This window comes from Glycine max, chromosome 1, assembly GCF_000004515.6.
Source record: "Glycine max cultivar Williams 82 chromosome 1, Glycine_max_v4.0, whole genome shotgun sequence".
Lineage (NCBI taxonomy): Eukaryota > Viridiplantae > Streptophyta > Magnoliopsida > Fabales > Fabaceae > Glycine > Glycine max.
In genome coordinates, this window is record NC_016088.4 from 53,665,748 (window position 1) to 53,691,411 (window position 25,664).

Genomic DNA, 25,664 nt, shown 5'->3' on the forward strand with positions numbered 1-25,664 from the left:
CTTTTTGTTTAGTTATTGCCATTTTGCTTATTGGTCATGGGTTCGAATCCGGAAACAGCCTCTTTGCATATGCAAGGGTAAGGCTGCGTACAACATCCCTCCTCCATACCTTCGCATAGCGAAGAGCCTCTGGGCAATGGGGTACGAAGTTTTTATTGCATTTTGCTTGGTTTATATCTTACTTTTCTGTTCACGTTTTTCTAATTTTGGTTCAATGAAATTAATCTTCATTCTTGTATCGCAGTCTATTTACTAATCATTAGTAATTAGTAACAATAAAATTATATGATGTGGTTATGGTTGAAGATAATGATAATGATATGCAACCTCATAGTAGTTGAGAGAATAATCAGAGAATTAGATAGTTGTGGGTTGAGATAAATAGAGAAACAATACATGTTGCCTATAAATAAGAAAAGGGATTGAGAGGGAGATTTTTATCTTGTGATTTGAAAGGAAATTTAGATTGTTGTGGAAGAGTCGAGACCCCTCAAAAGTCATTGAGAATCATTTATACACTATTTTGTTAATATAAGTTTTTCTCTCAATAATTCTGGTTGAATTTCAATTAAATAAGTTGAAATTTAATGATTTCTCAGTTTTAAACTTGAGTTTAATAGTGAAAAAAAATTAATATTTAATAATGAGGAGAGATCAAATTAATATAGGAGTAATATTAATAAATTTATTTCACATCATTATTATTTATTTATTTAAAATTTAATGATTAAGATTAATTACTCCTTATAATCATTAGATTTTAAAAATTGAATGATGATGATAAATAATTTTTTAAAAACTATTATTAAAGTAACTTGATCCCTCAATAATAATAACTTAGACAATATTGTGATGCAATTTCATTTGCCTACTTAGATATGAGATCATTAGTTTAAGGAAACAGATTTGTGGAATATTTTTCATGTTTTACCACAACGAAGCAGCGCTTGGCCAGTCTTTATTTTTGGTAGACTTGGACCGCAGCTTGTTCACGACCTCATTTGTTTTGTGCCATAAAATGATTCTTGAACATCATTTACATACACAATTTTTATATTGGTTAACGAACTATAAATTTTTTATAAGCAATTTGCATTATTTGATAAAAAAAACCTGTTAACGTACACTATCAAATAAAAATTATATACTATCAACCAACAATGAGTGTGAAAATGATATTCAAATTCTGATTTGCAGAGATACATCCACTCTCCTTTTACACGGGTATTGTCATCGTCGTACCAATAATCCTATTGGAACCCAATTATTCTTTATCATCACATGATTACCAAGTTATATGAACACTTGGGAATCGTTTTAACTTGCTTGAATTATTTCTGTCTGACTAATAAATGTAAAGAATTTACTTTATTTAAGGCAAGGCCATTGGGAAAAAAAAACTATAAGCTCCTTTTTTACCAGTTGCCTTGGTGGCTAAAAAGTAAATTCGTTGAGTGCGATTTTGGCATTGATCGTTTCGTCCTACCGAAGGAAACTTAGGAAAGGCAAAAATGTGAGTTCCGATAGATTTGCGCTTAAAGATAGTCTTGTCCTTAACTGAAAAAAGACATTACCCCACAGCAAATAAATTTGTGGCCACTAGCCGCAAAACAAATTCATATGGGTGCAGTGCAGGTAAAGAAATAACAGAGAAATTTTCCATATTACACGAGAAATATACCATCTGAATCTGATAGTGAAAGCCGAGCATGCTTTTAATTCTTGTAAGCCAGGCCTAACACGTGCAAGTAAAATGGTGACCTGCATTAGCTATTAAAAGAGACTTATACTGATAATGGCCATTTTCTGGGGCAGGCAACAAGTAGTACAAAACAAGGCTACGTCAATTGTCACCTACATATATGATCCGAGGGGATCTCCGAATTTGTGTGGCAAATCTCTAGAACTTTCATCTGAATATTTGCTTCACTTTTCTCATTCACAATTACAAAACAGAGAAGTTAGGACCCTAAGATTACTGAATGTGCAAGCTGGCGCCTGTAAGTTGGTTGAACCTTAATTACATACCATGAAAACGACGCATCGAAGAAAACGAAAACAAAGTGTGGAATAAAGTTAGACGGGGCTAATGAAAAAAGACGTACGGCATTTGATTTCAACAAATAGACATCAGAAAGATTCATTAAGTTGTTGTCGATATTTTTGGTTGATCCAATAATATTCATCTAAAATAAATTAGTGCATATTTGGGAATTCGTTCGTTGGACATGAACGAAATTTCACCGGAGGAACCCCTTTGTATCTTTAGAAGCAAACGGATATTTGGAGGTGTAAAAGATTTTCCAAACATGTAGTTGTTTTGCTTTAGAATGATATTAGGGTTGAGCAACATTGCCCGAAATCCACCACATTCAGTAACCACTTAATGCCAACTCTATGCTTGGCCTACTCCTTAAACATGATCTTCAAGTCAATAACCACCTAACATTTAATCCTTCAAATCACGTAACTACTCTTGTTGCATACATGTACATTGCATATGAGGGATGCTTAATACGATATATAATTGATCTACTAAATCTTAACCATTCAAATGTGATTTAATTATTTATATTTATTATTCTTATTTATCATAATAATTAAGAGTTTTCACTTCATATTATCTATCTACAATGTTATAGTTAGAAATTCTTTTTATACCTTCATTTTTTATATTTATTAAAAAAATATTTTAATTGTTAAATAATTTAAATAATAATTATATAATAAAGTTAAAATTATACATTTTACTAAAAATATTTAATTTAAAGTTTCTTATTTTTTGCTTTTTTATTTGTTTTAGTTAATATTTTATTTAAAATGTAGTTAATAATTTAATATTAATCCAAAATTATTGTTACCTTATTATTCATATAAATTAAAATAGATACAATACAAATATTTCAAAATATACTAAAATATAAATCATTTGATTATATTTTTCTTGTTCAATTTTGACAAAATTTGACTCAATAATATATACATATAATTCAACAATTAAATTAATAAAAAATCACATTTTATACTAAATTATAAAAATCATGTAATAATCAAAATTATAACATATAGTTTGTTGTTTCTTCGTATTAAATATATATATAAAAGTAAATTACAAATGACCTTTTAAAATAAATGTGACATTCATATAATAAAAGAATCATGTCACTACCAATCAATTTTTAATCTTAGCCGAGGCCGTTAAACCTAGAAACAAGAATAGAATGTTTACCACAAACTCAAGTAGAATAAAAAAAATAAAAATAGAAAGGCATCCTTGTGTCGGTGCCTACCCTCTTCAAGCAATCCCAAGGTAAAGCACAACATGCACGAACACGAAGCAAGGGAGCAAGGAGTACTAAAATAATAATAGTGTCAACAAACATCATCAATTATAAAGTAATAAGAGATTGAAGAAAACAATGGTAATAAATTTAATTTTAGCCCCCCGACAGGGTCCAAAAAAGACAATAAATGATACAATAATACTATGTAACAGCAGCAATGAAGCCTCAGCCTCTTCTCTAGAAGAACAAAACAAGGGTAGCCCAGCTCAAGGCTAAGCATCCAATGACCTTCTTCAAGCACCTGATGGTTTCAGCTCCACTCTGTAAAACAGAAACCGTAGAAATTTAAGATCCCAACATTATTCACTCCTTTAACATTTTACATACTATACTATGGTGTAATTAACTTGCTTTGTGACACAGACATAATTGACATCACGACCAATGCATGATACATTCCGACAGCAACTGAACCCTTTGATTTTATTAACATTTCATGACTTTTGCTAATATCTTGTTGGATTCTAAAAGAAGGATTTATAATTTGCTCTTCTTCTTTTTTCTTTTTTTTTTCCTTCGATAAAAGGGACTAAACTAACGAAATGACCAAATCTACCTTAACTAATTCCATGATGTTGAAGACAACTAAAAAACCTCAACTGAAGTTAAAGTCAAGTAAGCATATCAATGTCTCATGTCAATCCTCAGATCTGAGAGTACATTTGTAAATTGCAGATCTGACCCAAATTGCACAAACAGTAAAAGTTAAAAGTAATATACTAACCCAACTCAAGTGAGTGAGAGGCACGACCCCTCAAGACTAAGACTGGACATCTCAAACATAAAATTTGCAATAACTCAACTATAGACTCTGTTATTAATTATCTTAAAATTTGAATTTTAGTTCAACTGAATCCAAACATCAGTTCATACAATAAGAATTATCTGCTACTTATATACACCGTTTAGTTTTGATGATCTTAGTAGTGAATGTGAGATCTTTAAAAGAACACAAGGCGTACCTCGTCCTCAGATACAGCTGGACCAGGAGACATGGAATCCTGGCTTGATCCCGGAGCTCCTACCGGAGGAGCGGGAGGGCCAAGCAATGACGGCGACGGTGCTGGTGCAGTGTGCTTCTTACTCTTCTTTGTCTTCTTCTTTGACTTGGGAGCGGGTGCCGGAACCTCAGCGCTGGGTGCTACCACGGGTGCGGGAGTTGTCGGTGCGAGTGCAGGTGGAGAGCTCACCGGAACAGGAGCAGGTGGAGAACTCACCGGAACTGGCGCTGGCGGCGAACTCACTGGAGTCACGGCAGGAGGTGTGGCTGCCGGTGGTGTAGCCGCAGGAGGAGTGGCTGCGGGAGGTGTAGCCACCGGAGCTGGAGCGGCAGCTTTAGACGGAGGAGATGCTACTGTGGGAGATGAAGCGGGTGGGGTTGCGGTTGCAGCATTGGGGGACGAAGCTGGTGGAGATGATGACGTGGGAGAAGCAACTGGCGCCGGTGATTTTGGCTTAGAAGGGGCTGTGGCTGGGGATGCAAAGGGAGTGGTGGTGGCAGCCGGAGGAGAAGTGGTGGGCGACGCCGCTGGAGACTGTCCTCCGACGGCGGCGACGACAATGGCGATGATTGCGAGGGAGAGGAGGCTTTTCCGATCCATTATAGAAGTGTGTTTGAGTTTGAGAATAGAGCGAGTGAGAAGATTTATAAACAGAGGACCCTTCCCTCCCTAGGCTGAGATGAGTGGGGCCCAACGTATTCCAGAACCAAACAACATTTTTCCTGTTGCTCTACGATTCGCCCAGTCTGGACCCGCGTGAGACATCTCAACGTTGATTAGGGCGGATCATTATTTCATTAGTCTAAGTGTAAAACAAAAAAACAGATCATGTTCTTCATGGATATTTTCATATTTAACTAAACAATGATGACAATGTATTATATTTTTATTTTTATATACTTATTTGACAATATCTCATTCAAATTATATATCTTTTTCATCCATAATATTTAAATTTAAAATTTTACTTAAAAAAATCAAATTCAATATCACTTAAACTAACAATTTATTTTTATTTATCTTTCTAGATGTTCAAGTTTATTAACTTATACTTTCAATTAAAAGTTTACTAACTTCAAATTATTTTTTTCAGAGATTATAAATATTTTATACAAAAAATAATTATACTTAAATATTGTATGATTAACATGAATAATAAAGTCTTCTATTTAAATATTTAACTAACAAAATTGACTATTAATTAAATTTTTTTTTTCAGAGATTATAAAAATTTTATACCAATTAATACAAGCATTTAGTGAGAAACTTGCTATTTTTTTTTTTACTTAAGAAAAGACTTTAGAACAAAATAAATCTTTAAATTGACTTTCAAGTAAGATTGAACTTTGAAAAGGATAAATCATTAAAAATACCTAAATTAGGTAATATGTTAGAATTACATTTTGAATTTAATTAAAATGCCTTGATAGTAACATATTTTTTATATTGTCATATAATTATAAATTATTATGTATAACATAATTTTTAAGTAATTGACGATTAAAAGATTTACGCTACCTATACATGAAAACCAATTATTAAAAAAACTAATACATGATAACCTAACTCTAAAAAGTTAGTTGCAACAATCAAAGTTAAAAGTAACTACATTTTAATCGTATATATAGTTGCTAATTAGCGTCGGTTAAATTATTAAAAGGACTTGATTTCTTGGTAATTTATAGTTTAACAAATAAAAAAAATACAATGCACAACTATCTCCTCCCTTCATCCCAAAATAATAATTATCTTAGATTATTTCATACAGATAAAAATAAATAAATAAAATGACAATTTTATAAAATTAAATTTATATTATCAATAATGTATTTATAAATTTCGTGATCTCCCATTAATATTATAACAGATATAAATAAAAAAAATTATATTTAGAAACTAAAATAACAGTTATTTTTTCTTGTACGATCGATCATTATAACGGAAGAAAGAAAATAATAAATTATATTTTTATTACCCAATAATCAAAATTCAATCCAATAATTTATGCGACACACGTTAAACGGCTATAATGTATAACAACAATAGGTTTTCTGGTTGGTTGGTATATGTATGATCCCACAGTAGCATATGGTACATAGTGGTGTTGGTGATAGAACTGGGTTGCTGTAGTGGAGCCATGGAGTCATGAAACCATCAGTGTAAGCCAGAAAGGATGTCCTGCAAATGCAATAATTGCCCGTGAGATTACAAGATGGAGCTGCTCATACCCACACAATTAGCCCCCACCGCCAACTAGTAGAAGACGAACCCGTCTTCATGCTTCAACCGTTCAAAGATTTTTTTAAATCCTGTTAGTTTTTTATGAATATTTTGGGTCCTACGTTAAAATTTTAAAAACTTTAAATGTCCGTTTGACCAGTGAAATTAAGCAAGAAATTTAGATTCAGAATTAGAGTTGGATATTCAAATTATAATTGAGACATTAAAAAGTTTTTAAAATTAAAATTACAAATTCGAAATGAATTTGGTTCTTAACCAAGTTTAATGACCCAATCTGGCCGATGGGAATATGATTTTTGTTGTTGAATGAGAATTATAATTTCGAAGTCCAATTTTATATAATTTTAATATAACTAAATTTGATTTTTAATTGATAATGTTTAGCTTTAGGATTTATTTTAATTTTTTAATAATTTTAAAAATTAAATTTATAGGAACTATTATAAAAGAAATAAGCAATTTCGTAGGATTATGAGTGCATAAGCTATTTACACGCACGCGCGCGCATATATATATTATTAAATTTTTAACTCAAATAATAATACCGAGATTTTTTTTCTATTACAAATTTCCATTAAAAATATTTGTAGAATTAAAAAAAAATTGATGCTATTATCAAACTAATGATATACACATAAAAAATATTGAATTAAGTTTTGTAGGTTCATTTGAGGCTTTTTTTTTTGCGCCCTATAAATTTCTTCCTGCAGCCCTATATTCCAAAAAGGCATAATTTAGAATGTAATTTTATATTCTAGCATTTCTGAAATGTAAGGCGCCACCCCTTTTACAATCCAGAATATAATTTTACATTTTAGATTAATTTTTTCAAAATGTAAAAGAGTGCAAGAAAACATTTGTGGAGTGGAGGAAGAAACATCCTTGCTGATATAATAGGAGCATTACGGGCTTCAAGCCCATCTCAGAATACAAGGAGGAATTGGGTACCCCACCTCCTCCCTGATGACCAAAACACAAGGTACTTATATTTACTTTCCTTTTTTTGCTTATCCACTCTCCTTTTCTAAGTAAATAGGAGAGTGTAGTTTTTGGAAAACAAATTGAAAAGGGAAGTGGAGAAACAAAGAAGAGAAGTGGATATAACAACGGCTAAACAAGAATGAGGTATGGATAGAATAGTAATATGAAGAATGGACTTTTCCCTAACAGACTGGACTCTCGATTAAAATAAAATGCTTGAATGGGCTTTCCCCTAATATGTAGGCTCCTTCTATTTACTCCCCCGTTTTTCACAAGTGCACTCCCATACCCCCTTTCTACCTCTTAATTACCCATTATACCCTTTTTCTTAAAGAAATACATCTCTTTTGCTTTCTAAAAATGTATTTCCAAAATTATATATACATATTCTAGAAGTTTATCTTTGAAACTATGATTCATAGTTCGAGAGATATACTTTCAGAATATATATATATATTTCAATAAAATATTACTTAAAAAAATAAAAATAAAACTAACAAATATGGATATAATATAAGTGTTTATTATTTTTTTTGTTATTTCTTGTCAATCATTTTAATTTTTAAGTGATATTTTATTAAAAAATATATATTTATTTTGAAAGTATATCTTCCGGATTATGAATCATAGTTTTAGAGATATATTTTCGAAATAGGTATATTCTAGAAATACATTAGGACTGTTGCTTAAATTTTGTTTACCTGTTGTTCAAATCATTAATCAAGAAACAAAATGTAAATTGTTCTTACATAGAGACCGCATGTACTCTTTTGCGCAAGACATTGTTTCTCGAATTGAGTCTTTTCCTTCAAAATATTGAACATAAATTAACTTTGTTATAGACTACAGAGAATTTTTATTGAAAATAATTATGTTGGAATTGGATTACGGATAATAAAATTATTTTAAATGTAAAACAATTAATGATTTATATATAGTCCGTACCAGCACTTCGATCGAACACTAAACAGCGTCCTTTTTAATTCACTTATATAAATTGATTTAGACGACTGAGATTGATGCCGTTTCTAACAAGTAATCAAATACCCTTTGCCTTACAAGAGAATGACCGAAAATCAAACAAAATTTCTTTCTTTACTCTTTAGCACGCCACCTCCTCCAGGAAACTTTTGAATTAAGTTAAATCTTAAAATGGGGATTTTCTAGAAACCCGTAGAGCTGGCAGTGTTTTAGATCACGTGCCCACAGAATCTATGTTGTGCACGCCTATGTTGACGGGGAGAAGAAATATTTTTTATGTTGATTTTTTTACGAGATTCCTTCCTGCGAACATTTTTTTCTGTAGTTTTTTTTAACAGCATTTTAAGTTAGTGTTTATGAAAGAAATACAAAGTTTTCGCATAATTTTATCCTATGAAAAAAGCATCAAAATATCAAGTGAAAAAAATAATTTCATTTTCGTGGATAAATGCCAATCAACGAACTTGTGTCGTGGTACTTTTTCAGCACCCGTTACTCCCATGGTTAAAAGATGTTTCAAATAGAGTTTGTTTAATTTAAGTTAATGTTCTATTCAGCTAGGCTAATGTAACTTTTCTTGGAAAAAAATATAAATTATATTAAATCCTAAATGATACAACAATAAACGGGGTATATCCCGCAGCTAGAAAAAATAAAAAATTTCCTTAATACAAGAAGACTTATATCAAGATGTTAAAACAAATGTAACATGTGTGCTTGTCTATACCTAAAAAACTTAATCTTACTACTAACCTTTATTATAAAAAATTAATAATCTTCAAAATCAAATTATTTCTATATGTCCTTCGGTAGCCGCATTTTCTTGAGACCAACCCGCTTGTACTTGCATGTGTAGTATTTATCGGAGTTGGTCACTTTTTGAGTTGGAAAAGGAATGACTCCATCATACATTCAGCAGGGGAGTTTGAATACATTAAGGACGTTGATTGGCTTGTTATGGAGGGGACCAGACTGATTAACTCTTATGCTTAATTCCCAAGAGATCTTCCCTCTATTCTCTTTTTCCTTTTCAAACCAAATTTTCCACTTTTCCTAGAGCCATTTCATTTTTGGCAACTCATTTCAAAGTGACCGCTAATTTTGTCTATTGCATATATATGTTGGGAATGTATTCGTGGTCCATCCCCCATTTTAAGTCAGCAGGTAAAGAACTGAACAAGGTTTAGCTAATCGATCTGTTTTATATTTATCTGTTCATTAACCATTTATTGGCTCAGCCCAATACCATTTACTTTAGCATTTTTACTTCATACTGATTATTTCCTTCCCTTTTACATAAGAAAATAAAATGAGAAATACGCAACTGTAGCACACGTTTAGCATATTGATCAATTTTCTGGACTAAAAAAGTTAATGTTTGCACTTGGTCTTGTCTAGAAGCCCTTGCCCTATCATAAATCAAATGATATTTGTCGAATGTATTTTTATATTAAGTAATATTTTTACTTCAATTTTTACAATAAGGAGAGATATTAAAAGACGTAAAATAAGATGAATGATATGATAAAAAAAAAGAGTTGTAAAATATATTGAGATTGTGAACTGAATTTTTTTTACTGAAAGCGAAATAATACTATTAATCACAGTTCTTCCATCTCTTTTCATTAAAAAAAAAAACATTTTGTTGTATTCTTGATTGATAAAAAAAAAGGAACGTGAAGGTTATAACGTTCTAGTTTTATTACAGGAATCTGATATACGATTAATCTAGGACGACCGTTAGAAAAGTTTTTAACGAAAAAGTTTTGGAACTAAAATAGCCATACTGAGAAGAAAATAATAATTAAAAAAAACCGTTAAATTTCTTCAACTACTTCTCATCCATCTTCAAACATTGAAGCAATGATGCTTCCCATGTATTAAAACACAAAGGCTTTTAGGGAGAGGGTGCGCATATGATACTCACTCACTGTCTGTACTGTGTTACATGTGCAACACAGCTTATTATCGTGTCACGAGCAGCAAGGTGCGCCACAACCAATATATGTTATTAATCCTTCTATTCGTTGTGCATGTCACTTTCACATAACCAAAGCCCTGAAACACTTCCATTTTCTTTCCACAGATTAACACCAAGGAGTACCAACTCCCACAAAATCCACCCACCAACACCAAAACTCATAATTTGACGCCTTCTATTCCAACATACACTAACAACTACTGCTCTTGTTTCCTCTGCATCATCATGTCTGAAGAGCCAAAATCGCTCGCTATTTGAAACAAATGCCTCTCACTGACGACCAAGAACACATCCTCGCGTTAAGTGGCCTCTGGAAAATCGCCATAACCAACCCCAATGATCCAGAGTTTCCTTCCCTTGGCATCTTCAGATGCATGGTCAAGTTGATTCAAAAAGGGGTGAATCACAAAGATTGGCTCCTTAGGTGTCAGAACATGTATACCCCTTATTACGCAGCGCATATCATTGGTTCTTACACCATGAACAAACCCAAGTTTGCTGACAAGTCTGTTAAGTCCAACGTGGTTCAGCCGCTGATTGAGCTTCTCCGGGCAAGATTAGTTGGCTTGAGCAAAGAGTTGCACTTCGCGCACTGGGTCATTTGGCCAGCCATGAAGCAACTTTTGAAGCCGTTGCTGAACACGAAGCTGAAGTGGTAGAAGCAGCCATTGACATAGCTTCCACGTGCCTAAAAGAGGTGTATGAAAAGTTCGTTGGGTTGAAGGAATCGGAGAGATTGGAGTACCACAGAAACTTGCTTACAAGAGGGCATGGAGACTTGGAATTGGCCAACATAAAGGCAGAAGAATGGGCCAGCCAGCTTCAGTGTTGGTCTCTCTATCTCCTTGATTGCTTTGCTTGTAGGGAAAGATCTCTGGGACTAATCTGCAAAAAAAAATTCTTGAAGGACTTGTGTGGAATGTGGGGTGGTTTGGCAAACCCAACATCACCTGCTGGAATAGGACTTCTCAGAACTCTGTGTGACACCCAAATAGCAGAGAAAATGTTGCAGATTTAGAAGAAGTGGTTGTGAATCTTTGTAATGTGTCAAGATCCTCAGATGATACGCAACACATGGCAATTGATAGTCTCTTGCAACTTCTAAGAGATCCAGTTAGAAGGTATAAAGTAATAGATAAAGCTGCTCCAGTTCTTGCTGATTTGGTTGAGATTAGAAGTTTGGGAAGGAAACCAAAAGTAGGACAAGCAATCACGCAGACTCTCTTACAGGATTACCACAAAGTCAAGTTTGGTGAGTTGAAGAGTGAAAGAACCAAGAGAACATTAGGAGAGCTATGGGACTTGAAGGTGGAAAGAGTGAAAAAAGAAAGCCTAATGAGTGAGCAAGAAATAAGAGAAAAACAAGTGTTGGCAGGTATTTTGAAAAAAGAAGGGAATCGGGAATTTGGGTCAAGGGAGATTGAAAAAGCTGTGGTGAAGTACACAGAGGCTTTGAGTTTGTGTCCATTAAAGTCTAAGAAAGAGAGAATAGTGATTCATAGCAATAGAGTTCAGTGTCACTTGCTTCTTAGAGATCCAGAAGCTGCACTCAGTGATACAACTCGAGCACTGTGCCTATCGAATGTGGCGAGTGTTGCGTGTCTTCATAGCAAGAGTTTGTGGAGAAGATCAGAGGCTTGGACATGAAGTGGCTCGCCAAGGAGAGTTTGATGGATTGTATAATGTTCGTTAGCAACCGCTTCAAGAGGAAGGGATTCAAGATCCAACACTCCGCAGCCCGAATGGTTAACAAACAGATGAACGCCACGTGGCTCTTTGCTTCAGCCAAGTCAAGTTGGAAAAACGGCGCTCACGAAGAAGTGAAAGAATTTGTGGTCCAAAATAAAATTGATTCTCTCAAGTTGAGGAGGAGAAAATCGTAAGGTGATGAGTTGTAGAAGGGTTTTGTTTGGTGTCTGGAAAAATTGTCTTGTGTTGTTTGTTTCCCGCGTAAAAGCTCATGCATGGTACTGTTGAATAGTTACTGTACCGGCCACGAGTAGGTATTCGGTACACTTGTTCGCCGGACATATATACATTATTACATACGCAATATTTTTTTTATTTTGGAAAATAATTATTTCAGTTAGAGCCTTAGATATATGCATATATCCGTACCCAAAAAAAGAAGAGATTTTTCTTTTTTGCACGTTTATTTTTTCTTGCATTTCTTTTAGATGTATGCATATATCTGACTTTTTCTTAGGTTGCTTTCTCTTTTCTTTCCGTCTTTATTTTCTTTTCATAGCCTATTTCACACTGCATACAAGAGAATATGGGGGGGGAAAAACAGTTTCTAAAAGGAGATAAGAGAAAAAGGAGAAGTCGTAAATATTATAAATATGTGTTGTAAAAATTAGAAGAAAATATGTAATTTGACACTTGTAAACTCCCATCGAGGATTTATTCATCTGATACAATGTATTTTTAATAATGCAAAAATTTCTTAGGATACAATAGATAGTTTTGAGAAGATGGAACTGATGGAATATTGACAGAAAATATAATTTATTATCAAAAGTGGAGAAAGACAAAGAAAGGAGTTAAATTATAGAAAAGTATTCACAAACATCTAATGTATCATTATACACTTAGTGAAAAAGAGATAAAAGAGAAAAAAATATAAATATTATGATGTGACATAATGTGAGAAATAAAAAAGAATTGTAAGAGTTAATTAAGTGTTTAAAAAGTGAGTATATATGTATCATTACTCTTAAATTATAGAAGTTGGATGAGGGAATTAAGAAAATAATGCTATATAATAATAGGTAATACTTTTGCGGTTACACAACCAGCCTTCGTGCTGATCGAGTTACTTGTTATCTGTGAAGGCTTCTCATTTGCGAGACGGACTCTCAACTTGCAGTGGACTTGATCGTAGCTGGAGTTAACTATATTCGTAGTTTAATTAGTTGCTAGCTAGGGAGTAGAGTTTTTGTATTTAACATACCTTTAGAGAGGACAATATACGGATATCTATTCTTGGCTAAGAGAAGATCCTTTTCTCTTGTAAAGTTAGAAATCCTGCATGAGTGCCCTTCCTCTCTTAATCTGATGCTTTTGTCAGATGTTTGTAGCACTCTCCATGTTAATTAGGCCTAGGGCTTTTGTGTCTTGTCTTTAATTTTCTAAATGAAAATAAATATAGGTGATACAATAATTAAGTTATGCTACATTATTATGTACTCAACACATAATATAAGAGGAGCTTATAGTGCATGGAATACAACAGTAAAAAATTAATTCATATGGCCAAAAGTCACATTTTTCTGAGTTAAAAAGAGAAGCAAATGTTTTCATGATATTTATACCTAATAATTTCTCCATTAATTTCATTCGTATTCTATTTATTTTATTTAATCTATTTTTATAACACGCTTTTTTTTTATTTAACCCCATTTTAAAAGGATTAAATATTTAAAGAAACTAGATGAGTTCATAATATTTTTATGACTAAAAAGTGAACAAACATTACGCCTAAATAAAAAAAACAAGTATAACTATTTAATAAAAAAACTTTTAAATTAATCAGTAGGTCACAAAACAAATGAATGTTTAGTATAATTATTTAATAAAAAAAATTAATTAGTAGATCTCCAAATATTTAAGAATTTTTAATTAAGCTCCTAAACTAACAAAAAATAGAATTAGTCCTTTGATCTTGTAATTTTTTTATAATTGAGTCCCTAAGATTTTTAAAACAGCTACGAATTGTCATTTTTTTACAGTTTCAAGCCGCAATAAACTAATTTCAAGAACTCAATTATATACAATATATAAGATCGATAACTAAATTATATATATTTAGTTTAAAGACCTAGTTAAAAATTGTCAAATAACTTAAAAACTTACTCGTTAATTTAACCTAAAAAAATACATATCTTATAACTAAATGAGAAAATTATAATTTTTTTCAGGAAAAAAAAAAAAGAGACTTGACCTAGGACTTTTCGATGAATTTTATTTTTCTGCTTGGCTCGGTTAAAATCGAGCTTATGACTTTTACCGCTAATTATCTACTTGCGCCTTTTCCACTTCCAAAATCAGTGCAGGATCTCTCGCGAAATCTAGAGATTATTTGGTCATTAAAATTGGATTGATGCACCTAATCCTACATAAAATAATGATATTCAGGTTGAAACATTTGCATAGTGAATGCACACCGAACCATGACGTACCATAAACGATAAATCAGGAAATGAAGTTTTGATTGGGAGTGTTTAAAAATGCTAAGAATAACGTAATGGGTACCCCATCATTCTCACTTGAACAATTTAATAACGAAAATACAAACAAACGGCATTACGTCTCTCATCTGTTTTCTTTTACGGGGCGGGGCAGAGACAAAGTAGTGGTGGTTATTGGAATAGTGGAAAAGATAAATGATAATTTCATCATCCAACGCCTTAAGTTACAAGACTGTACAATGGCTATCATATATTATTACAATTTATAAAGACTGCATACAGATTAAGCATCAATAGGAAGATCAATAAGTAAATGTCAAAGCTTTTACGGTTCTGCTGCATTTTCCGCAGGTTATGATTTATGAAAGACCAGCAGCAATATAGTTATTAGGTGAGCATACAGAAGCGTACAAAAGCAGATAGAACCTTGTGTTTGCTTTAGCAGAGACATTGAATTGAACCGTTCTGTTGTATTGGGTAATTAATTGCAAAAACAACAGTACAAGACCAGAAATTAAGAAAAACAGAAATTGAAAATAACTTGGCCATTGACTAACCTGTCATTATTCCAAGGAGTTCAATCATCAGAAGAGCTCAAGGCAGCAACAACCGACCCTGTTGTTGCAAAAGTTGACGCAACATCATGATAGTCTTTCCATGAGGTTGTTACCTTCAGAGATGGGTATAGCCAACTTTTGACAGAATCCACAAAGGAATTAGGATCCAAGTTCAAAACGGCTTCCCAATCAACCTGAAAACCTTGTGGGATGCTTCCTGTGAACTCCATATTGGCAGCAAGTAACAAACCCAGCATGACTACAAATCCGACTACAGCAGATCCTCTGGACAGTGGCATGAAGTTATACCTAAAAAACAGTGAGATAGATTTACAGAATGACAACTTCAAATGCTCCCAGAGGCTAGAAATTTATGTATTTTGATAATGCCATACCAGTAATATGTCATCCTTAAAATTGCATCTCTCACATTTTCAAGCACGTCGAAATCAGTAGACCCATAATTTTCACCACAGTAAGCATTGCAGAGAGCCTGACAGATTAACAATATCAAGATGGATACAAGGTAAATTGTCACAATTCATCACGTAACTTTAAAAGTAAATACATATGAATTCATATGAAACTTTAAAAAATGAAAAATACTGTCAGCAAATTTCTAAACAATTCAAATGAAAGCAATCAACCATTGTTTAATGATAAAAGGGACATAGGATCATCAGTAAAGACTAAAACACACATTCCTTTCAGAAGCAAGCCACACATAAAGTGGCCCCATGGGGTCATATATTGGTGAAAAAAATATAATCAAAGTTATTCGGTAAAACAATATCGTACTTCCCATGCCATTGCCATTTCTGCATCATAATCCTCCCATCTAGCAGGTGTACAAGGTGTTCTAATTGCAAAGTCAAAACCATTCTCCCCCCTGGAAAAAAATATTCATCAATTTCCACAATAAAATATACAGGTATGAACAGTTAAGCAACAAAAGAAAGGGAAATGGGGAACAAAATTTTCACTCTATCAAGCTTACATTTTTACAAGTGTTATCCTTGTCCCCTCAAGTTGTTTCCTGAAGCATTAACATCCAGAAATAAGTATTTGTAAACATTATATGTTCCCCAAGCACCATTTGCACTACATACACATACCCTTCAAATGCAGTACTGTTGCACCAAGTAGATGACCAGAAATCCTCACCAACAACATTATAAAGATCAGAGACAGAATTGGCATGAATGACCTGCACATCAAATATTGAAGTCTCCATTTTCATAAAAGCATGAACTACTGAAATATCATTATTCAAACTATGTTAAAAAAGAAAAAAAGAGTAACATCAGAACATGTAACATCAACCTTAGACCATTATTAAGAATCAGTAACAATCCCCAGCAAGAGAGTCAGGAAGCATTTATTCATAAAAAATTAACTAATACTTAGAAATCCTTAAGCTTTAAACAATATAGAAGGGAAGTCATATTCTATCAGTTAATTAAGAAAATGAAACCAACTAAAAATTTCAGATTACATGGTTCATAGTTTTTTGAGATGTAAAAATCATTTATGTCTTCAACTAACAACTTAAGATGTAAAAATCATTACTAATGTGAGCAAAGAAAAGTAAAAGTTTTCCAAAGCTACACCAGCTGGGTTACAAGTCATGGTGGAGGCCTATTGCATAGTAAATAAAGCAACAATAAAACAAGCACTGGGTCTAATTCAACAATATACAAATCACCTCTTCTAATTTCCCATCTTTGGAAAGACGAATGATCTGATCTGTCTTGCTGTAGACATATGATTTCTCTTTTATGACAGTCTTTGCAATATCTAATGTCCTGTGATGTTTAAAAAGAATGAGCATTCCAGAGCCAGTCTACCAATATAGAACTTAAACAGGGTCTTTACCTTTCATAGTTAGGAAAGTAACGGACAACTTTGGCTTGTCCCAGAATCATAGGAGTGTGAGAACCAAATCCAGAATTAAACTCTTCACTGCAGTGCAAAGAAACCAATAAAAATCTAAAACGTGGGAACACAATATGGTCTGCAAGAATACTTGGCCCAAAGATGAAATACCTTAACTTGTTCACCCACACAACAGGATCACAAGGCTCAGAAATTTGTCTCCATCTAACAGCTATTGAATAAACATCTTGCCATGACATGGAACGGCTGGATGATCTATCAACTGCAATGCCATATGAAGGAGATATTTCAGAGGCACTACTTGTGCTACAACCTGCACCTCCCCTATTCTGACTGAGCATATTAATTCTTTCCCTTCTCCTTGCCCTTTTGCCATTCTTTGAGTTTGAGTTATTTTTATTAGAATGTTTCCATTCTGCTTGAAAGGAACGCCAAGCCTTGGAGACCTTTTGTGCAATTTCAATAGCAGCAAATCCTGCCATACGATGCTGATAAATAATATTAACAGAATTAGAGATATACACATGTTAAAAAGAAAGAAATATCAACAATACAAGTATAATTACAACCATTGATTGGCTGAAAAAGTTGCTTTAAAGTTCAAACATGAAAATTTGAAAATTAATAAAGGGAAAATCTATCAAGTTACAGATACTAAGAGTCAAGTACTGAGAACAAGATAATAAATATGATAACAGTCTCAGATGGAAATTTAATAAGAATGTAATTTCTTTGCAGTGCCAAACATATGTATTACTTTATAACTTGAAAAGACAAGCTTAATAAAGAGATCAAACACATTATTAAATTTTAAACCCATGATATTAGATAATACATAACCCAGTAGCAAATGGCTACAGATAAGGTAGCACAACCTTTGTTCAGAAAATGACATTATAAATATTAAAAAAAAATAAAACTAAAAAGAAGGGGCAAATGGAGAATATTTGTACAGAGAAAAGCCACAAAACCAGTACTCACTAATGTGAAGCCTACTTATTTTTTATTTTATAAAATTATTGTCTACTAATACTAATATAGCTAATCTTTCAGCGATAGAACTCTAGCAAAATCTTCAACCAAGATATAAGATAATCCATAGTTCTGGGACTATGTGACACTGACAGCAAACATAAGATATATTTATATGACAATCGCATGCTTCTTACTCTAGGAAAAAGTATGAAATTTTCTTTTGCTTTGTTAGCAATTTATTGGGTGTAAAAAACCTGTTTTGAAGTCAGTTCTTGTCTTTCAACCAGAAAGTAGCATCCTTTCACCACATTAATTTCTATGAAGGATGAGGTGCACTTTAGATGTAAAATGCAAGTGGTAAGCACTGGAAAAAAAACAAAAGAATGGTTGCCATTTGATTTGTTATCCAGATGCTTGTATTTTATGAAAATCTGAACCACTGATTTTTCATTAAACAGTAATATTTATTACTCTGCACTTTACTCTCTAACATGCAGTCTTGATCTTAATTTTAATGTTATTCAACCATGATATATTATTACTTTTGTTCCATCCTCAAAATTTCCTAAGCATGTCTTTATTTGGGTACAATAATACATAAATCTACACCAAAGAAAAGGACTCAAGAAGCTGCAAAAATTATGTAAATGAAAAATAATACATACAAAACGCATTTTACTTATTTTCTTCTATAATTTGATTTCATTTGAACTCTTCAGAATACTTGGAACTGCCTAAAAATTCTTCTCAGCCTGTATGAATTTATATTCATATCTGATCATAATTCAAATCCCAAATAAAAGATTACTCCAAAATTATAAGGATAAGATAAAAGAGTATTATCTATAATAAGGGACAATTTCACACCATGATATACTCAATGAATGTTGGGTTTGTCAAATGCACCACTCGGCAGCAATTACCAAATCAAAGACAAGTTATCTACTAAAAGCCAAAAGCCTTTCCTAAAGTATATTAACACAGGGGAAAAAAGTAGAAATTTAGTTTTTCACAAAAAAGACTGCAATGATAAAAGTCCCACCCACAGGAAAAACAGGATTCCATGGAAAAAAAAGGAAAACAAAATGTTTAAAACTAATAACCCACATATGGCGACCTTAACATTAAAAAGAAATAGCTTTACCTGGCGTCCATTAGGTAGGAAACCAGGACAATCATACTGGATTCTCTTGCCAATGGAGTCCGCTGCCTGTATAAGAGCAGTCTTCTGCTTCGTAAGAACTAATTCTTGCTTTCTAAGTTTTCCCTTTCTTAAAGACTCACGAAAAGGAGGTTGCCTGTAAACCTTTTCACATACATTCTTGGGATGCAACCTCTTGCACCAGTACTCCTGAATATAACAAAGACATAAATATCATAGAAATAAGAATCCAGGCATTACAAAACACAACTCCAACATAGAAGTAAAAGTTTATATGCTTCTGAAACCCATATAGCATAATAGCAACTTAAGCTAAATGCAAACAAGCAAAATTTATGAGTTTCTGACATTCAGCAAGTGTGACTATAATACCAAGATACCTAATTGTTCAGTTCACATCAGTAATCCTATCCCATAACAAATTTAGTTGGGTTAAATTAAGAGATGAAAAGTGTCAAAGGAATGTGGAATAACTGGCATAACTTTACCTTAAAAAGTGGATCAATATCCCCATCAATGTCAAACCAGCAAAATTCACTGTTAAATTTTGAGGCTGTGTAAAGAGCAATCTCTTTCTGCAAAAGGGGGAAAAAAGAGTTTGATGCACATTATACAGCTAGGCCCAAATGCATAACAATTAAAAGGACAATGTTAACATTCATTAGTGGTTAACCAATACATAAGTTCATCGTTGAATTTAATGTGCAAAATGAATGTACAAATTCTTAATCAAGGGAATGCAAGTCTCACAAGTGTTTCTCAATGAAGACTCACATGAAATCTAAGCAACATGAAGTAGAGCAGAAGAGAAAGCTCCATATAAAAAAATGTCAAAAGAATTTTGCAAGTTGACATTAGTAAGCTTTTGGTTTGTATGTTGGAAGGTTAGAATCCCTCACTCTAACCTAATGCATCCTTTGAAAATTTACTACACGCTCCCAACTTTGTGTTTTCTTTTTGATAAATAAAATAGTATTAAGGGGAAAAAACAGATGTAAAAATATACTATTTTACAATACAACAAACCTGGTAAAAGGCAAGGCACTGAAGCACAAACTTATCCATTGAATCCAATTCCAAATCCAATGCAGCATCATAATCCTTGACCTGAGATCATTAAATAAATCTGTAGAGTGGCAAAGGTTAACCAGCATTTCTCCAAAAAGAAAAAAAGTTAAAATCATACCGCCTCTTTGTATCGTCCAACAGCATGGTAGCATGAACCTCGCAAATATAAACACTCGACATTGGCACCATCAACGTTCAAGCTCATTGTCAAATCACTGATAGCCTTCCTGTCACAGTCAAACCCAATCTAAGTCATAAACAAGATCAAGTAGTAGAAAGTAAAATTCTAGACCAAAACATTTTAACACTGACCATTGTTATGAAATATTTGAAAGCAATTTACTTGAATGTGGTTGCTATTATAAATTCAAAGCTACCAACAAATCATCATATGGCACTACCCACATTGTATCACACACAATTTATATTTCTAAAATCTTGCATTGCAAATGCAAGTTGCAAACCACTGAATTCACCATTAACATTTGGATTCAAACAAATAATAAATACTATATAACTACATGCTTTGAGACTTCAGGCACAAACACAAATCTTCATTGAAGTGCACCTTCTACTGCCAACCAAAAATTTACAAATACAGAAATCATCCCCCTAAAAAGATCCCATTTCAATCAACATAGTTGACATGGAAAAGAGCAAGTAATCCTAGTTATTCCTCCATGAACACTCCTAAGTTCCTGAAGCAGTATTCTAAAAAAATTTCACTCCTTGAAAGGTTTCATCCTATTTCCATGCTCTACCACCAAATTTTGTTCTATAACTGCTTGTAAGTTGTAAATGTGCCACTATATCTCAATGTTTTCATTACTTGCATTCGTGGGCCCAATCATCAAGACTATTGAAAGTTTGCAAGCTACAGTTGCGTCAAATAAATATTTACTCTCCAACTAATCGGCAGTTATGGTTGTTAAAAAATACCTATGCTCTCCCATTGCATGGAACAAAAGGCCGCGCAAATGATAAGCTCTGGCAAACCTAACATCAAAACTCAAGTAATCAGCCTCAGCCCTCAGATACACAGCAAAGGGCACAAAGTACATCAAACATGATAAACCGGTTACCAGCTAACAATTGTAATGGGCGTGGTACCCTTTCATTAACAACAATTACCTCCCATCAATTTGCAGCATCTGATTTAGACATTCCTGAGCTTTTGTTGGCTTTGATAAATCTTGATAGAACTGCCAAAACCCTCATGTTCAGAATAAAACTAAACCAAAATTATGTAAAATAGAAGCTTTAAGCATATAACTGAAAATAAAAGGCCAAAAAATGTGTTTCATACTTAACAGCTAATTAACTATAAACCAAAGAGTGATAAATCCTAATTAATTACCAACATCACACATTGAGAACAAAGCTAGCAACAAAATCATCCAACAGAACAGCTATAAGCCTATAACTTGAAATAATAATCATGAATGATGTAACCTATTTCGTAGAATTAAGCCTACAAGTTACTAAAGGAAAATGTAAATGTGAATTAAGTAACTAAGCTGACATGAAATGTGAACTTTAATCCAAGTTAAATGAGTAAATTATAATACATGCAGAGAGAAATGGCATGGATGAAAGTAGTGAGGAAAGATATGATTAGAGACCAGAGAGCATGCAAGTATACAACTTATCACATTTAAACCAGAAAATAATATCCTTACAGATGATTCAGGATTTTCAGAATCAAGCTTCCAGATAACAATTAACTGAGCCAACAACTATCAGTACAATAAGGTTGATACTTGATAGATACCTGAGTCAGGTGTGCCCATGCTTCAAGAAAATTTCTATCAATTTGAAGTGATTTCAGATGTGCTTCCTCAGCTTTCTTATATTCACCAATTGAAGATAATGCTAAACCCTGTAAAAGACACCGTTTGATCAGCAAAATGATGAAGATATATTCCCATGTGAAAGACAAGAAAACCAACATAAAGGTCCATAGTCAATGAGGATTCAAATGTTAAGACTTAGGACCCACCAAATATGTATAGGCAGACTTATTATCCCTGTCTAGCTGCACACATGCTGAAAGGTCTTCAACTGCAGCATCAAACTCTTTAAATTTGAAATTGACAATTCCTGCATTGAATTTTACAAAATCATAAATTAGACATATATAAGTAGCTACTCTCTACAAAAAGAAAATAATTAGATCAACATTATCACCACAATAATTTTAAATCAAACTTCAACTTGAAATTAACAGTGACGATGTAAACAAAATACAGGATAGTATTATTAATATATACTATAAACTCATTTCACATAAAAGTGATCAAACTAATCAAGTCAAGTCCCTCTGTCTAGACTTCTAGGAGCTACCACAAGATACATGCATTAACCCATCATAATAAAAGGAGGCATAATTAATTATGCCAGCACCAATCAGTAAGCCAAATAAAAAAATGAAAAAGACTGTGTCAGACAAGATACCTCTTTCGTGTAAAATATCTGCTGAGTTAGATTCAAACTCTAATGCCATAGTCAAATCTTCAATAGCCTGAGATATCAGGAAACAGTTGTCAATGTCACGTTATGAATTGTTATTTGTGCAAGAAAATCATATGCAATCAAAAGTGACTCAAGTGAGGCATCATGAGTCACTGAAAATTTCATATTTCAATCACTTTTTTTCAATGAACATATAATAAGATAACAGTGCAATAACATGAAACTACGTAACTCTTGACTGCCACATTAGTTCTGTTTAACAATAAAATAATTAACCCAAGTGTTAATGCCCAAAGCCAAACCATATCAAGTTTCACGCCTTAGTTAAAATAAGTCAATTCAAACATAAGTAAAAACCAAATTTCCAGACCTTTTTTCATTTTCTGTAACAGAATAGGTCCATTTCATTCAGAGTGTGTGTGTGTGTGTCAATGGACCATACCTAAGATGAAGCATTGATTAACTAAAATAGCCAATGTTTCAAACAACAAACATAAAATTTCAAACAGCAATGAGATTCAGGTAAACTTCAAAATGTTAGACAGATACTAAGATAGAGTAAGCCACCCTCACCTCGACAAACTCCCCCAAGGCTGCCCGTGCCTGACCTCTCCTCTTCCATGCCTCACCAGCTGATGGATTAAATTCTATAGCCTAAGAAATACAATGTGGACTACTTATAAATAGAGGAGATATCCATATCTCTATGTACTTTCAGATAGTGTTTGTTCAAATTCAAATACCTTTGAAAAATCAGCTATAGCAGCATCAAGTTCTCTCTTGAATGCATAAGCAGTCCCTCTTCCTATCAGTGCTTCGGGATATGCAGGGTCCTCTTTTAGTATCTGAGTAAATGACGGAGACAAGACCACAGTTTGTCATTTGATGATAGAAAAAGAGGGGGATAAGATAACAAGTAGATATCATAAAAGGAAACGACACAAGTATCACTAACAAGTAAATAAAAGGAAACACCACAAATATCACTAGGGAGGAGAACATTGCACCTGATCAAAAATGGATATGGCGTGAGCATATTTCCCTTCATTAACCTGCAAAACAATCATAATATCAAATATGCTATCAAACAAATAAATAAACCAATGCAGCAGTTGTGCAAACAAACCTCTCCTATTCCCCGTGAGAGCCGAAAATCTACACTTATAGACTTAGTCTTTGAAATCCGAGCAACACAAAACTTATTTTTCCTTGCTTCACCAATTTTTTCATGGGGAAAATTAAACTTACTACTTAGCTTTCTAAGAATTTCAGCAACATCAAGTGAGTCACTACTAGACTCCCCACTATTGGTAAATACTTTATCTTTATCACATGATTCTGAAGTGTCACTTGAGTCATTACATGATTCAGAATTATAACTCAGTTTATCAATAACGTCAGGGCTTCCATTCACTTGGCTGTCAGATTTATTAGACTCCCTATCTTCAATATTTAATTCATTTCGCAAGTCAAAATTATCAGCAGACTTCAGCAAGATCAATGATTTATCACTTGCGTTGTCACATAATTCATCTTGAACACTCAACCTATCTTGATTCTCACAAATTTCAGTCAAGTTCCCATCACTCGGAGAATCTGATTCGGATTGTGAAACGGGCGACCCATTTGTTTCATACAATGCACTGTTGCCTTGTTTTGTTGTCGTCAAAAGCTCTTCCAGTTCTAGCAACAGCTTCAAATCTGCAGACTGATGCTGGGCGTGTTCATAACCTTGCTCCCATACTAACAGAGCATCTGTTTTCCTTCCCAATGCAGAAAGGGCGTGACCTAGATGACAGAATCAACCAGTGCTAAGTTCAAAAGACAAGGCATTTGCCTCTATGACTCTTTCTATGGTAAAATTTAAACAAAACTGTCGCGTGATGATAATAATCCATAAACAGAACGAATAAATGATAAATCCATCAAAATATAAATTCCAAGTTCCAACACGGTTCTTAACTTTTTATTCATCAACCAGTAACCACCTCTGTTATTCTTAAAAGAACTTAAATCGCACTTCCCAGGGTACAAAAAGTTAAAAAGATTCATCAAGAATTGGATGAATTTAACAAGCAAGAGACCTTTGAGAATGTAGGCTTGAAGTCGCGAGGGGTCAAGCTGAAGCGCTTTGTTGCAATCCTTAATTACGTGCTTGTGCAGCTCCAATCGGCTGTAACAGAAGGCCCTGTTACTGAAAGCAAGCATTGAACATCACATTAGCATTCACGGAAGAGAATTAAACTTAATCGTGATTCGTGATGAAAAAGAAACAGAATCGGAGAGGAATGGAGGTCCGAACCAGATGTCTTGGATTGCACCAGACTGAGAAACGAGCGAATCGAGGACTCGAATGGCCTTGGACCAGTCCTTGGAGCTGCAGAGCCTGGCTAGCGTGGCTCGCTGGGAGGTAGTAGGAGCCATGGCTCAAGAACAGAAACCAGGTGCACTGATCAGAGAGGATGTGTGTGTTGTTTCTGCTTTCGGAGTTTCGACGAGGTCGCGACCAAAAAGAAATTTGGGGGTGGAGATGCAGAGCGAGGGTAAAATGGGAAAGGCAAAGGTTTGGAAACTAGGAAGAAGAAGGTGGCCAGAAAAAGAAAGGCTAAATTACTATTTTTCCTTCTAATTAATTTTTGAAATTCGATTTAATTTTTCAATTTTTAAATGTTTTAATTTTTAAAATTGGTTTAATTAAATTTGCTTTTACAATGTTTGGTGGTTTAAAAACCGTTAACAATTACTCAGTTTATTTCTTTCACTTCTAATATGAAATTCAATATGAAAATATAAAATGTGGAAAGAAAATTATGAA

General features: G+C 33.3%; 2 protein-coding genes and 1 pseudogene across 2 annotated transcripts; 1 reads left to right on the top strand and 2 right to left on the bottom strand.

The window, feature by feature from the left end:
* Positions 1-3,329: 3,329 nt before the first annotated feature.
* On the bottom strand, positions 3,330-5,168 carry LOC100808347 (lysine-rich arabinogalactan protein 18). The gene is made up of 2 exons (XM_003517276.5): positions 4,307-5,168; positions 3,330-3,605 (listed from the first exon to the last, which is right to left on the bottom strand). Exons 1-2 carry the CDS (start codon positions 4,943-4,945, stop codon positions 3,522-3,524), a joined length of 723 nt encoding a protein of 240 aa, XP_003517324.1. The 5' UTR covers positions 4,946-5,168; the 3' UTR covers positions 3,330-3,521.
* A 5,296-nt stretch (positions 5,169-10,464) lies between these two features.
* LOC100804796 (uncharacterized) lies at positions 10,465-12,412 on the top strand (annotated as a pseudogene).
* Positions 12,413-14,899: 2,487 nt separating this feature from the next.
* On the bottom strand, positions 14,900-25,430 carry LOC100808879 (suppressor of RPS4-RLD 1). The gene is made up of 23 exons (XM_003517277.5): positions 25,152-25,430; positions 24,934-25,043; positions 23,976-24,637; positions 23,857-23,901; positions 23,593-23,694; positions 23,423-23,503; positions 22,832-22,898; positions 22,377-22,477; positions 22,149-22,256; positions 21,509-21,579; positions 21,317-21,373; positions 20,496-20,604; positions 20,336-20,416; positions 19,798-19,884; positions 19,292-19,498; positions 17,323-17,660; positions 17,152-17,238; positions 16,982-17,081; positions 16,392-16,483; positions 16,274-16,312; positions 16,075-16,165; positions 15,672-15,769; positions 14,900-15,585 (listed from the first exon to the last, which is right to left on the bottom strand). The coding sequence occupies exons 1-23, from the start codon at positions 25,271-25,273 to the stop codon at positions 15,297-15,299; spliced, it is 3,144 nt and encodes a 1,047-aa protein (XP_003517325.1). The 5' UTR covers positions 25,274-25,430; the 3' UTR covers positions 14,900-15,296.
* Positions 25,431-25,664: the final 234 nt, after the last annotated feature.

What these genes read in the sequence shown, in the direction of transcription:
- LOC100808347 (XM_003517276.5), bottom strand. Translation starts at nt 4,945, where the DNA reads ATGGATCGGAAAAGCCTCCTCTCCCTCGCAATCATCGCCATTGTCGTC. An exon ending in CAGCTGTATCTGAGGACGAG is followed by an intron (nt 3,606 to 4,306) that starts GTACGCCTTGTG and finishes TCTGTTTTACAG; the next exon opens with AGTGGAGCTGAAACCATCAG.
- LOC100808879 (XM_003517277.5), bottom strand. Translation starts at nt 25,273, where the DNA reads ATGGCTCCTACTACCTCCCAGCGAGCCACGCTAGCCAGGCTCTGCAGC. An exon ending in TCAAGCCTACATTCTCAAAG is followed by an intron (nt 24,638 to 24,933) that starts GTCTCTTGCTTG and finishes TCTGTCATCTAG; the next exon opens with GTCACGCCCTTTCTGCATTG. An exon ending in TTAAGGATGACATATTACTG is followed by an intron (nt 15,586 to 15,671) that starts GTATGGCATTAT and finishes ACTGTTTTTTAG; the next exon opens with GTATAACTTCATGCCACTGT.